The following is a 14,765-nucleotide window of genomic DNA, read 5'->3' as shown; positions in this document are numbered from 1 at the left end:
CGACGACGTGGAGGCTTGCAAACGCTAAATCCCAGTGCAGGGATGGCTTACCTGTCTGGTTCATAATTCTTACATAAGGTGCTCTTACCTCTGTCTTGCACACTGTGGTTCCTCATCACGAATGGCGAGCTAAAGAAAATGTTAGAATTGACAGAAGTTGGTATTTCCCCTGGTAGGTAAAATTCCACTTAAAGGCAAGGTCAGTCATGATGGACTAAGTCCCATTTATAAAGCACTTTATATTTCACTGGCTGAGATACAAGAATTTCTGTTTTGTGAGGCAATAGGCGACTGGTTCTTTCTTTTCTCAAGGCAGGCAAACAGATATGGAACAAATTGACCCACTCAAGTTCTTTCCATCCTATTTCAATAAGCACATATCATGATTCTTTGCTTTTGGAAGCCATGAATTCAGACTTGCCTCGTAACAACAGTCACTGTGGATAGGTGGTGAGTTGGGGCTAATAGTCTGTAGAAATTGTTTACCGGTTGAAAGACAGTGAACCGTAGCAAGCAAGAGGAGCACAGAAATTATTTTGTTCCTTCTTGATATGTAAGCTAAGTCAGAAAATGGTGAATTATTATAAGGAAGTCCGTAAGAGGAAAAGGATTATAAATATGTAATAAAAGATACTTAAAACAATAATACGCAAGTAAGGGAAGGGGAGGTAATGGGGGATGGAGATCATGCCCTTGATGTGCAGGCCTGGCCGTGGCCGTGAGAGCTGACATTTATCGGGCACTTGCAACAGGCCTGGCTCTGCTCTCGGCATCTACTTAGGGCAAACAGCGTTGCCCAAGGATGTGGTTTGCTAGTGATGAGGCTGGGCAATGGGATTCTGGTGGGTCTCTCCTAACCACAGACAAAGTAAGTATTTATTGGATAAATAAAAGACAGCATCTTAACTGTGGGCAGGGCATCAGGGAAAATCAGCATTCATGCATTTTCAGAATCAAGCCATTATTGGCAGCATGGGCTACTGAAAAGTGGGCATCAAAGTTGGACTTGACTTCAGTGGTAAGGAACTCCGCCTCTCTGGGCCTCATTTATTCCCTTTGGAGAGCAGGTCAGAACTTTCTTCTAAATTCAGTGTGACTTTAAGCTGGGGTCTGATGGCTGAAGAGGGGTTTTCCAAGTCGGGGTGGGGGGAGAGGGAAATATGGCAGGAGGTGGTATAGATAGAGGAATAGCACGTGCAAATGTCCTGCATTAAGTGATGACAGGGATTGAGATGGTGGGAAAGTGGCATGAACTGAGGCTGGAGCCTCTGGCCAGCCAGGGGTCATGGGGACCTTAGAAGCACTAATTTTGGAGGCCCTGGATTTTGTTGTAAAGAAGCCACCACTGATTTATGGTGACCTTGGTCAGTGAATCGCTGGTCTGAGCCTTTGCTTCCTCGAATCTTCAGTGGGACAGTAGTTGTCGCAGTAACCTGATCAGGCAGTGTTAAATCGGATAATGACATTGCCAACCTTCAACCATTTATGAAGTTTTGTTCAAAGTAGCTGTCAGTTTGCGTGTGGTCACCTACAAGTTACCAACTGAGGATAATTAGAAATGGCCAACTTTTTTTCCCCAGAGTGATTTGCATCCATTCTAGTTAATCCTGTCTAGTTCATATCCAAGCCTTCAGATCTCCCAAACTTCTCTAACAAGCAATCACTAGTAAATTACAGGAAGAACAATGCCATTAGCTTCCCTAACAACTGTGACTCACACGTTTCCCTTAGGCCTCATCATTGGGCTTCATTATCAAAGACCAAAGACTTCCCATTTCTCAGGAAGTCTTGGTGCGTCATTATCCAGGACAACACGTGGCCCGACCCCCAGGTTGCCGCCCAACAAGACATTCCTGGCTCCTTACCTGGCAGTGGCAAGAGGAATCTCTGGAGTGCTTTGATTTTGTGACAGGTGAATTGATTCAGGCTTCATCTGGTAATGAGGAACTGCATAAAGGAGTCACATAATTTGGTCAGGTTGTAAAAAGAAAACGACTGGGGACCTAACGGAACTTCTGTAATTTCATCTGAGCGATCTCTGATTAGTAGGAGCGGGCTGTGGGTGGCCAGCAGAAACGGTACCTACATACTCTAAAACCCCCCTGGCTCCTGGGGGCGGCTTTTCCCCAAGGCTATAAAAACCACTTTGAATAGTGAATATTCAATAATATCAAGAATGCTGAATCTGGAATTCAGCATTGAGCTTCCCGGAATACAGAATATCACATTGGAAGGTATTTCGTATCGGAAGGGCTTGGCATGGAAGTGAAGCGAAGTTGAATTCTGCATTCAAAAGTAAACTTACATAGGAACATAAATGAAATGGTGAAACTTAAGAAGTGCTCTGGGCCGGGGGTTGCCCAGGGCTGGCCCACGCTCTCCTGAAGTCTCATCTCTTCTGCGACAGGGCTGGAGAGCTCCCAGGATTCTGAGTAGACCAGCCGTTCCTACCTGCTCGCCAGCAGCATATACTTTCTTAGTTTTCCCCTTTGGATCTTTGAGGTTTGAAAAGTTCTGCCCCCCATATGAACTGGAGTTATTTAGTAATTACATATGCCGTGGATGTGACTGCTATTTATTTCCTTTTCATCATGAATAGATTTTAATCTGCCTTCCAAATCACCGAGGGACATAAGCATACAAGGATATGGAATGCCATAAAACACTCTCCCAGTTGGGGTCCTAAGGAGTCAAGTTAAGGAAGCGCATCGACATCGACGTGTCTTAATTCTGGTCTTGCTCTGTCCAAGGTGGGTCACAGACCGGACACCTCTGACTGAAGGGCTGTGATTACTTGCAGTGTGACTGGGCTTGATACCCGGTCCGCTGGTCACCCATCCCGTAAAATCATTTCATGTCATCAGCAGCCACCCAGAGCCTCTGCCCCTCACGTGCTGAGCAACGTGGCATCGTTGCACTGATAATCCTGGAAGTCCATGGTGACAACATCTGAACATTTTAGTGGGGATGTGGAGTTTTGGTGTGGAAAAAGGCACAGTTCCCTTTAGGTTTTAAAATTCTTTACAGTTGCCAAAAACCCCGCTTCTCCATTAGGGACCCTTGAGAATCTCCAAACCCGGGTGAGGCCCACTCAAGCCTAAGTCCCTCCATATAAAGAAGAGCAGACCTAAGACCCACAGAGGCAACACGATGTGGCCAAAACTACACCGTGAGTTGGTGGCAGCCTCTGAAGTCCTACCAATGTTGCTTTGTGGGACTGTGCTGCCTGTGTTAACTCTTTGGGTCGTGGATCAGGCCTTTGGGCTTTGATGGAGCTCATCGTAAGGGAATGGTGAACTGTATTTCCAAGGTGGGCATGAACTTGCTGCCGCTTAGCACCTGCCAGCTGCTGAGTGAGCGTTGGGTTGCATTGCACAGTGACACCGACGATGTGCACACGTGTGTATGTGTGTGTGCACTGAGATGAGGGTGTGTGCGTGCATGGGTGCCATCAAAGCTGTGGACGCCAAGAGCTTCTCTGGAGCAGTGGGCCAGCCACGTCTCTCTAAAGTGGCAGGGGCTGATAGCGTGCCCCCTTCTCGTCAGCTGCCTGTGGCAGAAGAAAGACCTCCAGCTCAGCCCCGATTTTAACCCCCTTGTTTCAACCAGAGGGCCCTTGAGTAGACTAGGAGGTCCTGGGCCCCCCTGGATCACATGGTCAAGCACGCGTGCAGGTGCTCCTATACCCCAGGCCCTGCAACAATCCTTTTTAAAAATGATAGACTCTGGGAAGCAAACTGAGGGCTTCGGGGTGGGGGGAATGGGATAGGCTGGTGATGGGTAGTAAGGAGGACACGTATTGCGTGGTACACTGGGTGTTATACGCAAGTAATGAATCATCGAACTTTACATCAAAAACTAGGGATGTACTGTATGGTGTCTAACATAATATAATAAAAAATATTATTAAACAAAAAAATAAACTCAAATATGATAATAAAAAGAATGTTTATGAACCAAAAAATGATAATGCTACAAATCTGGAAATGGAACTCAACCTAATGGTATTGGGGTATGAAAACAAATGTAAACAGCTTACCTCTCTCTGTTCCAAGGACCTGCATTGAATTAGAAAAAAAAAATAATAGCATTGAGTGAGTCTTGGTGATAAAGAATTTTACATTAAACCATGTGTTTTGGAGCAATTGGTTAGTAGAATTTGGGCAAGATTTTTGTTAGTATAGATTTTTTAAAACCTACAAATAATCCTCCAAAAGACTAAGCAAAAATCACAATGTTATGCTGTCTGCGTGATGCAGCAGGCAAACAGACAGTCTGCGGATGGGGCTTAAGTGTGACTCTTCTGAAAACAGCTGAACCATAGCTGTCAAGAACATTAGGACTGCTCCTGCTCTCATTCCAGTAATTCCATTGATGAGACTTTTTTTCCCCTAAGAAAACACCTGAAATCTGGACCAAGTTCCATGATAAGATGTCTAGTACATCATTACTTACATGGAAACAATCTATATGCCCAGCTAAGTGGGAACGGTTTGGTAAATTTTGGTGCTATACTGACTTATGGGAATATTAGAAATGCATCGCAAGTATTTATGCAGAGTCTGAAATAGGAGTATACTACAAGTATGTCTCAATGTTACATGAAAAGTTCAGGCTACAAACTGGACTTATGATGTATTTACATGCAGAGGTGTGTGTGTGTGTGTGTGTGTGTGTGTGTGTGTGTGTGTGTGTGTGTCCTGACCCTGGAGCCCAGGTCTCCTGACTCACCTTGGCTTTGCAGACAAGAAACCTTTAACAACAAATAGCTCAGAGAGGCATTGAATCTCTTGTCTGAAGCTAGCCAACAGACAGGCCCTTTTGTTTTAAAGACCTCAGTGTCCCCTTGGGTTCTGGAAAGAGGCCATACATTTCATCATGGACAGCAAGTCAGGCAAATATATAGGCAAAGTAAAAAAGGTAATGAATCCATTCTAATGAGTGGTTTGAAAGTCTCCCCACTGAGTCTTGCCCAGACTTTGGACCTGGCCATTCCAAGGGCCCAATCAGAGGCTGTTGTAGAGACAGTCTTGTGGAAGACAATCTCAGGCTTGTTGAAGGAGTTTGGGGAGCAGAGCTGGAAACACGGCTAAGATGCTATCCATCTGGGAGAGCAGGTGTTTTGTTTAATTGAGATCCAGCCCACTTTGTGCTTGAGGGCTCTGAATTTAAAATGGAATGCAATTAGAAAAGTGGGGTAAAAATCTCTCTAGTTTATCTACTTTACCTTTTTTTGTTGTTAGAAAATAAACATTCAAGTTAAATAGTCATGTCTCCTTTATTATGTCCTTCCCTCCATCCCTGTCCTTCTTCCCTTTCTCCTGCTACTTTTTTTTTGTTTTTTCTTTTAAGCTACTTGAGCTCGGAAGTGTCTCTGTGTTTCCTGAGGCAGATAGTCATAGTGTGGGGAGAGGACCTGGATTTTCAGGGGCTGGCCCTGTCTTCTGCCAGCTGTGGGGACTCTGGCAAATCTTCCACCTCCCTGAGGCTTCTTTGTCTCTTAGGGTTTTGTGAGAATTAAAGGAGACAATGAGTCTCTCTTTGACAACTATAATGTGCTGTGTGAATTTGCGTTGGGGCAGCTGGTTCCCAAGATAAAATGTGAGTAAGCACTTCACACCCAAGCATGGCATTTGCCCCATGAGATGGACTTTTATGGTGGAGAAATGGCCTTGACTCTCAGCCCAGACAAACAACGGGGAAGTGTCTTGGCAAAAGATAAGGAGGAAGAATGTGTTTTTCCAGTAGGCAGTGTTGTTCTTTAGATGATATCTACTTCTACAATGCCAACCAGAGTCGCAAAGAAAACAAACTGTCCGGCATGACCCTCGCTGTCTGGGGCTGACCTCGCTACTTCCTTCTTGCTCCTTACTGATCGGAGGGCCTATTGTCCTTGCAGGCTGACCCAGGAGTTGTGGACTATAGATCATCTTGGGTGGCAGCCCTCTGTTACTGGGGACACATAAATTAGACCCACAGGAACAAAGGGGTGGAGTCAGAGAGTGCCCAGCAGCAGAGGGCCACCCCACCTTTCTCCTTCCTGGGGGCGCTTGGAAAATCCAACAACTCCCGGAAGAGGGAGAGCCGGGTGAGGTCCTGATTGGAACCAGGGCTCACGTTCTCGTTCAGCAGTTATGTGCTGTCCTTGCCACGATCATCTGACAGTTGAGAGGTAGTAACGTGTCTTTTGAGTGAGAAATGAGAAATGTGACTTTTGATTTTAGCATTCTCGTAAAGCCAGATAAGAAGGGACAGACAGAACAAAAGAAAGAAAAAAAAAGAGATTAACCTCTGCCATCTAGGTGTAGGAGCATAGTTGAAATACTAAGACAAGAACCGTGTCCCTCAGGAAGCCAGTGGGAGCGAGGTGAGGCCACTCTGGTTGTTGGTCAGTGACTTTCCATCAGTCACAGCGGACACACCACTTGTTAGGAAACGTGCTCATTGGGGGTTAGGGAGCTGAGTGCTGAGGGGCTCTAAGGCACCTCCATGGTACCTGACTTTCAGGCCGTTTAGTGAGTGAGCTCCTACTGTTCACCTGGTGGCTTATGCACTTGCGTGGACTTACTCCAACTTTTTCACAACAACTTTGCAAAGAAGTATATCTATCTCTATTTTATGGCAGAAAAAACAAAAAGAGGGGTGAGGTTGTGTGTGTATTCAAAGCCAGGTCTGTGTGGGTCTGTATCTCAAATTTTTTGTACTGCGCCATCTTGTCTTTCTTGTGAAGAACAAATGGCAAGGTATAGAACAATTTACAGCATCTTATTTCCATAAAGCTGAAGCCTGGAAGCTGTCCAGGTGGAGGCTTTATGTCTTCCATGGAAACTGGGATGCTCTTCATTGGACCGGTGAACTCTGAATATATTCAGGATGCAAAATAAGACTTTGGTCTAAGATCTGGATCTTAACGTGTTTTGCTTTAGTTTCCTCATCTTTAAAGTAGAGATAATAATACATTTGACCATAGCAATTATGAAAACTAAGTGTGACAAAGTCTCTAAATCACATAGTGTCTTGCCCATCACAGACACCAATGTACAGTAATCCCGTCTTTGTTTCCGAGGACAAAATTGCCACTCACCTCACTTAAGTCCTTTAAGCTTATCTGCCTATAAGGAAAAGAAATACGGTGTTACATAAAATACAGTTCATAATGATCCAGATAAAATCACTCTGAGCCCTTAAAAACCTTTGACTGCATTTTCATTGCCAAATTAACAGCCCGTGGTCCAGCGTGAGATTCATCACTGTTCTATAAAACAAAAGCCAGGTTATCCTTCTCATAATTTTCTAAGCAACAGAAGAAGTTACGAGGCAATACGAAAGGTGGTGACAGAAAGGACATGAATAGCTTCTCATTTTTGGAGAATTTCAATAACGTCATCATTTCTCCTGCCATTTGGTTTTCCGTGTCGGGTTTCATTAGCACAGTCAGACCTGCTATTATTACCTTGATTGCAAATCTCTTAGAGTTTTGCTTTGAGGAAGCATGAAGAGTCTTATGTGTGAAGTGAGGGTACGGCGGGATCCCAGGAAGTGGTGTGTCTGAGGAAGGATGCTTCCATGAGGGGAGACGGAGACAGACCATGGAATGAATGATGGGGTAAGAACTCAACACACAGTGTGCTGACGTGCGACCTGGGCCGGTCTCAGGAGAGCCAGCCAGGCTTTTGTGGATACTGTCAATTCAGTCAATTCGCCCTCTGAACCTTGTCTTTCTCATCTGTGAAATGGCCACAAGAGCATTCATCTTGGGGGGTTATTGTGAGGATTGCTAGCAAGAAGGATGACAATGTGAGGCTCTCAGTGGGCACTGCTGTTGGGATGTGGTCAAAGTCAGATGAGGAGCGATGAAGGCGTGGGGGAGACGGGCACATTCTGTCTCCTGGGTCTGCCAGCGGGAGACTGGTCCTGAGGGAAGATGGGGAGGTTGAGGCAGCAACACCTGCGTCAGATGGCGACTGTTGCTCTAGAGTGATGGACATGAGCCCAGGAGCATACAGCACTCAGACGCTGTGTCCTGCTCTCAGACCGCCAAGCAGCAGGCAAATGAACCGATGGCCGTATTTTGTAACCAGTTCATCAGCCCATCAGAGATGGTACATCTGTCCCCTGCCTCCCCCTTTCAGTGGGGCAAGTGGGAAGAGGAAGAGATATGATCAGAAGTAATAAAGTTGAACAGACACCCATAGTATTAATTATTTGGGTTAAATTGAGGCTAATTTCTATTTTTAATGTTTAAGAACTCTGGCATTTTGGAACTACTGACCGATTGGCCATGTGGCTTCAATTTAAAATGTGCAATAGATTTTAGACTTGTGATTTTAAGTTACAAGAGTCAAGTTATGTTCTACTCCATTTATAAAGGATTTAAACTGTTTGAGAGAACTTGAATTTTTCTAGATTTATATATTTACCTTATTTGATTTATAAAATTTGTTAAAGTTTTGCTCGTTAGGGTTTAAAGTTAGGTGTACAAAGGTAATTCAAATGTTTAAGGAGGTTTAACTGAGTTTGTAAATAAGTCTTCTTGTCTAATATTCCTTAACCTACCTAGTGTCCTTCTGTTTAGATAAAATTGCTTGATTTGTAAATAAATATACTTGATTGATGGAAATTTGAGGCTTCAGGAAAGCGAGGCTTTGGAAGTGGTAACATAAAAAAAAATGGATTTTTAGGTGAGAACCAAAGTAATTGTAGGAGTGTTTTCTGTGCACAGCAGTGTTTTGGGGCCTGGAAACGACTATGTTGACAAGACTCCCAAGTTAGTTGCTCCCTTTACCTATACAATGAAGGCATCGGGCTTTGGTGGTCGTTGGGGGGAGACCTGCCAGTGACAAGATGGCGGAGCAGGGTGGGGACTTGGCCCCCTCCCCACCGCACCACACCACCTCCCCGAGAGCACCTTTCATCTCAGTGTAAGTTCTCTTGTGTTCTGTTTCCGAGACAGCCGATAAACCGTGGTCACCGCCTCCATGGCACGAATAAAGCTTCCCCACCTCCTTTCCTGTGCGTAATAGGTGCTCAGTGTGTATTGAGGATAATCCATTTTACTGTAAAAATAGCCCTTCTTGAGCTTCCCTTAGATTTTGCTTAGTTTTACATAAACTGGGTTTGAATCCTTGCTCTGTCTTCTGTGAGCTCCCTCATCCTCAGGAAGTGAAGTCCCTTCTCTGAAACTTGGTTTTCCCACCTGTAAAATGGGTAAACCCACACAGAAATGAAGAAGGTTGCTTAAGGTTTTCATGAAATAATGGACGTGGAGGCTATTTGAAAGAAAATAACACTTTCCGTCGGCAGAACACTTTTCACTGTCACGCTTTCTTTTAAATGAAACTTTCCTTCCGAGATAATTGTAGGTCTCATGCTCGTGTAAGAAGTAACACAGAGAGATCCTGTGTGCACCTCACCCAGTTTCCCCCAATGGCAACATCTCGCAAAACTATAATAATAATAATAATTAAATGCACACTCTTAAATCATTAGTTCCCATCGATAAGTTCTGTTCCCATGCAAATTTGTGTAACTTCTGGGTAATCCATGCTTCCTCTCTCTTCAAGGACTCCGGTTTCTACCAATTTTTTTGTTCTCACTTCCCAAATCATCAGAATGTACATTTTTTTTATCCCCGAGATTGCTTAAACGGATGTGGTGTCAGGTTTGCTGGTTGAAAAGGGAAAAGCGTAGTTAGGCAGACAGGTGTTTTGTTGGTTAAATAGCAGGTACCGTCTGTAAACTACATTTCGGCCGGACACTGCCCCGTGCGGTTGGAGTTTGCTGAAGCTGCAGGGAGACGTCATGGCTCGTGACCTCTCTGCATTTCTGTGTCCCTCTCAGTAAACTGGGGCTCCTGGTATTGCTTTCTGCGTAGTGTGGTTGTGGGACTACGTGAGGTAAAACATCCGACACACCCCGGAGTGGACCCATGTGTGACAAGAGCTCAGCGAAGGTCGTTTCCTCTGAAGATTATTCAGAATGCTTTATTTGGTACACGTGCCTTGGTGTTTAAATTACAAGGGATCCATCGTGGGACAGTTATTCCCTTTTTAATCTCTTTCTGATTATGTCAGAGTCTCCATGTGGTGGTGACTTTATCCAAATACTGCTCTTGCATTTTAGTTGTCTTCCCTTTTAGGAGAGAGAAAATGCCACAGGCTCCAAGTTTGGCTCTGAAACGGTCTGTGTTGCAGTGATGCTAATGTTATTTCCCTTTTAAATACATGTCCTTGCTTTAAAAAAAATGAGCTGAGCAAAAAATATTAAGTACACGGATATGATAAAAATCCTAACAATGGTACACGAAGGGTTGAGAACGCCCAACGAACATTCCCCAGACTTCAAAGTTCTCTTTTAGTTTTCAGTCGTCAGTGAAGGATTTAAGTGGCGTTTTCATTAACTGAAGTGCTTCGATTCAGCAACCGTTTTGTGAAGCCAGGACCTAGCTCTCAAATCGAGACTGGCCGAGCTGGCACAGACAAATGGCTCCAGCGTCAGCCAGAGCTGCGTTCACCATCAAGCGAGAGAGCGGAGCCCATTGTGAGGGGCTGCAGCTGTCCGCTGCCTTCAGTGGCTGCCGTGGACTACCACGTGTAGAGCACAGCTTCCCTTGATGCAGGGCCGCCCATCTCCAAGCACCCACGGAGCAGCCGGTAGGAGGGAGTGGGCACTAGTCTTCCTGCGCGGTCTGAAGCCGCTCAGCTCTCCAGTGTCCCCTCTGTTCTCAGAGGAAGGGAACCTAGCCACGGCACCCTGTGGTTGTTGACAGGCACCATGGGGGTCATTAGTAATGGCCACAGCCTCCTGTGGTTGTTGACAGGCACCATGGGGGTCATTAGTAATGGCCACAGCCTCCTGTGGTTGTTGACAGGCACCATGGGGGTCATTAGTAATGGTCATCGGACTACCAAGATGGCGCCCAACTCAAAATGAATCTGGAAGCTCTCCTCCTACAGCAAAACTCTTCCTTATTCATGGTGACATTCCTGGCCTCTCACAGGTTCTGCATGTTTTGGACCCCTCCACAGTCCTACGCCAGCCCTATGACTTTGAGCAAGTCACCTAACCTCTGCGAACCCTAGTGACCCTCTGTGCCCAGTGGGTAGGGAAGTGAGTTTTACCAGGCATCAACTGTGAACCAGCCACTGAGCCTTAGAAAGCCATACTTTAGAGGGCTGCTGGCAGGGTACAGTGAGATGGATGTCATGACACTCTGGACGGGTTGATGGTGGAGAGACCCAGACAGGTTCTTGCCACTTCTACAAGCGATTAAACAAATTGAACTATGGCTGCAGAAATCCTAGAGGATGCAGAATGCACACTTGTAAAGATTCCACACCACGGCGTCGGCTGCACGATAGATCGGAGTGACCAGGCTGCAGAGGAACCCGTTGGCAGATCGAGGGAGTATTATTTTAGACACTGGAAGCTGGAGCATATGCAGGACCGGCCTAAAGACCATCAACTTACTGACAGATGGATTCCTGGAACCTGGTTCCCTCCGGGTCCTAAGTTGTGGCTGCACGTCAGATTGAGCTTTAAAACAGGGATTAAAGCAGATACTGGGGAATAGTACGTTTAAAAAAGCTTTCCTAATTATTTTAAGGTAAAGCCAGAATGAGAAACATTGCACTAGAATAAATAGCCTGTATTTCAAGAGAAAAATTGGCTTAGGGGTGCCTAATTCCGGGGGTACAGATGGGAGATGGTGTTCAGGTGTTTTTCTTCCTTTCTAGTGCTGTGACAGATAGTATCCTAGGCGCTCTAGAGAAATTGGAGCCACTCGGTCACATGGGGACGGTTTTGCTGTTTTCACAACTACGGAAACTCAGAACTGTTTAAGAGCTTTACGAGATAATGCCTCCAGAAGTGGCTCAGCTGGGATCCAAACCCCCTTCTGCTGGGTCCCAACACCTGTGCTTTCCAGCATGAAGCAACGGAAGGAAGAGAAAATCCTCTTCTTTCCCCGCACTGAACAACCTCATCAGCTCTGATATTTTATTCTTCCTATGTTCTGTCTCCTTACTTCCCTGAGTTTTGACCAGTTCTGAACGTATTACACTATTTGGTCACTATTTTCAGGGATGATACGCTTTATGTTTTCAATTCCGTAGACAACCACCTCATGGATCTGATGGTCTGTTGTTGGCTGTTGTTGCCTCCCTGTCTCTCAAGCTTTGAAACTAGAAATCAAAACTGAGCAAATTTGCTGACTCCCAGTCTGGCTGGGACCCTTTGGAAACTGCAGAAGGAAACAGGTGTATCGAAGGTGTACTACGTACGAGACAGACACTGTGCTGGGAACTATGCACACCGAAATGAGTCAGTCCCCCCTTTTGGGGTGGAACAGACAAACTTTTACAAACAATTTTCCAAACAATTACACGGGGTGGGGGATGGGCTAAAGCACCAACAGGAAACGGCTCAAGGTCTCAGCTATGTGCTGGGCAGGCAGTGCTGAGCGCTTGCCATGATTCATCTTGTGTAATTCTCACATTAGCCCATGAGGTGGGTGGTAGGTATTACTGCTATCCTCACGTTACCTCCCGGAAGGTCGAGGGCTGGGTGAGGGTTGGTCATTTGCTCTAAAGCACTTTCTCAACTTTGAGGGCTATTGACCTTTGAGGGCTCGTTATCCTCTGTCACAGGGCTGTCCCGTACACTGCAGGGTCTTTAGCGGCATCCCTGACCCCTACCCACCAGACGCCAGGAGCGTTCCCACCGCCTGACTCGTTGCAACAAAATGTCTCCGGACACTGCTGATTTCCCCGAGGGCAAGTCACCTCCAGCCGAGAGCTGCTGCCCCCAGTCTGCCAGCTCATAAGAAGGAGCACCTAGATTTCAACTGGGGCAGTTGGAATTGGCACCTGAGAGCTTGCATCCCTCCCCACGCTGCAAGGCCAGTGGAGAAGCCAGCAGACCAGGGGAAATGGCAGAGGGGAGAGGTGGAGGGTTGCTGCCTAGAGGACATGTGTTTGTGCGGGGCTGCAAAGGATGAAGAGATGAAGAGGCATTTGCCAGAAAAATAAGGGGGAAATGGCATTTTAGGCTCTTCAGCATTCCCCATCAGAACCAGGATGACGGGGTTTTCCACGGAAGCTCAAAACGTGCCTGATACTTTGAATTTCTGTATCTATGAAAAGTGCTTACTGACTAATGCCTTGTGCTCCAGGCTGCTGATTCAAGCTCGCAGTAAGAAAGCGTCATGCATTCTGTGCAGGAGCAAGAGAGAAATGTTAATCTCTCTTCTGACTTCTAAAATGAGGAAATTTTGGAAATGCAAACTGTCTTGGGGGGAAAAGCGTCTATTCGCGTTTGTTACATTTCGCGATTGTGGCCGGCTGCCAGATGCCCTACACGTATGGGAGTGGGGCTCTGTCGTCAGCTTAATGCCAGAGAGTTGGCTTTTCAATTATTTGTCAAAATGGCAATAACATTTTTGACAAATGGGTTTTCACACGCCATTATATTCTCACAGCCGGGGTGGTGAGAAACTGGGGGATGGTATTGGTCTGCAAATAGCCTGAACCCCTTTCGGTTTTTACTTAAAAAGTCCTGATTCCTTTCTGGCACTTAACATTTTTTTCAATAACAATTCAGGTCTCAAGTGAGCCTTGGTTTCAATAACTCATTTTATTACAAAGAAAGCGTGTGTGTGTGTGTGTGTGTGTGTGTGTGTGTGTGTTTAAAGATTTTATTTATCTGACAGAGAAAGAGTGAGCAATCCAGAAGGAGGGAGCACAAGCAAGAGGAGAGGCAGAGGGAGAAGGAGAAGCAGGTTCCCCGCTTAGCAGGGAGCCCCATGCGGGGCTGGATCCCAGGACCTTGGGATCATGCCCTGAGCAGAAGGCAGACGCTTTACCGACTGAGCCACTCAGGCACCCCAAGAAGGTATATTTTCTGTTAAAGAATCAAAGTGCAGGTTTCTAAGGGTATTTTCCCTCCAGGCATCATTGCCTCCTCCCAGCACAGTAGGGAACCTGTTTCCTGAGACCCCGGTTGTCCTCCTCACCCTCCCGAGCCCACCAGCCTCCCTGGGCATTTCACTAGCAACAACACCAAACCTGTCACCTGGGCCCTTTCTGGACGTCGGGAAAGCTGAGCCTCTGAGGGAGGGGTGACCGGCTGCTCTCCGGCTGGGGGGGCAAGGGCTGGTACTTCTTTGGAAGAGTGACAGGTGGCCTGTGGGAAGAGTCACAGTGAGAGTCTGAGAAGGTTTGCTGGGCAGGTAGGTCCTCAGCCCGCCCTGCTCTCTGTGTCCCTGGCTTTGGGTGGGAAATCCATTTTGGGGTGTTGGCTGCTTGACAGGGCAACCTGATCCATTTCAGGTAGCTGCGATGATCAGAATACTCTAGTCATTCTCCTAGTGACCCTAAAGCTCCCTCCCTACAACGTGCTCTTTGGTCTGGTTCCGTTTTCCAGAGTGTGTGATGTCATTTTTTCCAGAGCATCATAGATTTCTCAGTATGCCCCCTGTCTGAGATTGACGAAGACTGAAAGGTGTGAGCTCTTTAAACGCCCCAAAGAAATAGGAACGTGTTTGAAAGTCCACGAATGTCTCACTCCCCCATTTATTCTGCCATTCACTCATTTGTAAAGCGTATCAGGCACTGTTGGTGGAGGCTGGAGATTCTGAGAGCAAAGACACGGTCTGTGTTCAAGACAAATCCCTCCAGGGTGGCAGAGAGAGAGGGCATGCGAGGTTACCAGCAAGGGTGGTTCACTGTGATGGAGGTCCTCTCAGGGCCCTGAGTAGGACAGCAGAG

General features: G+C 46.3%; 1 protein-coding gene across 1 annotated transcript in view; it reads right to left on the bottom strand.

The window, feature by feature from the left end:
* The window catches only part of CLNK (cytokine dependent hematopoietic cell linker), a 154,509-nt gene that overhangs the window by 23,157 nt on the left and 116,587 nt on the right, over positions 1 to 14,765 (bottom strand). Inside the window, exons 11-15 of the mRNA XM_040625287.1 lie at positions 14,071 to 14,181; positions 7,085 to 7,112; positions 4,040 to 4,058; positions 1,866 to 1,947; positions 89 to 129 (exon numbers count right to left, since the gene is read on the bottom strand). Coding sequence (XP_040481221.1) covers positions 89 to 129; positions 1,866 to 1,947; positions 4,040 to 4,058; positions 7,085 to 7,112; positions 14,071 to 14,181 — 281 coding nt within the window. The remainder of the gene's footprint in view (positions 1 to 88; positions 130 to 1,865; positions 1,948 to 4,039; positions 4,059 to 7,084; positions 7,113 to 14,070; positions 14,182 to 14,765) is intronic.

Source organism: Ursus maritimus, unplaced genomic scaffold, assembly GCF_017311325.1.
Source record: "Ursus maritimus isolate PB19 unplaced genomic scaffold, ASM1731132v1 scaffold_8, whole genome shotgun sequence".
NCBI lineage: Eukaryota > Metazoa > Chordata > Mammalia > Carnivora > Ursidae > Ursus > Ursus maritimus.
The sequence above is the reverse complement of the archived record's forward strand: the minus strand, read 5'-3'. Positions and strand labels throughout refer to the sequence as shown.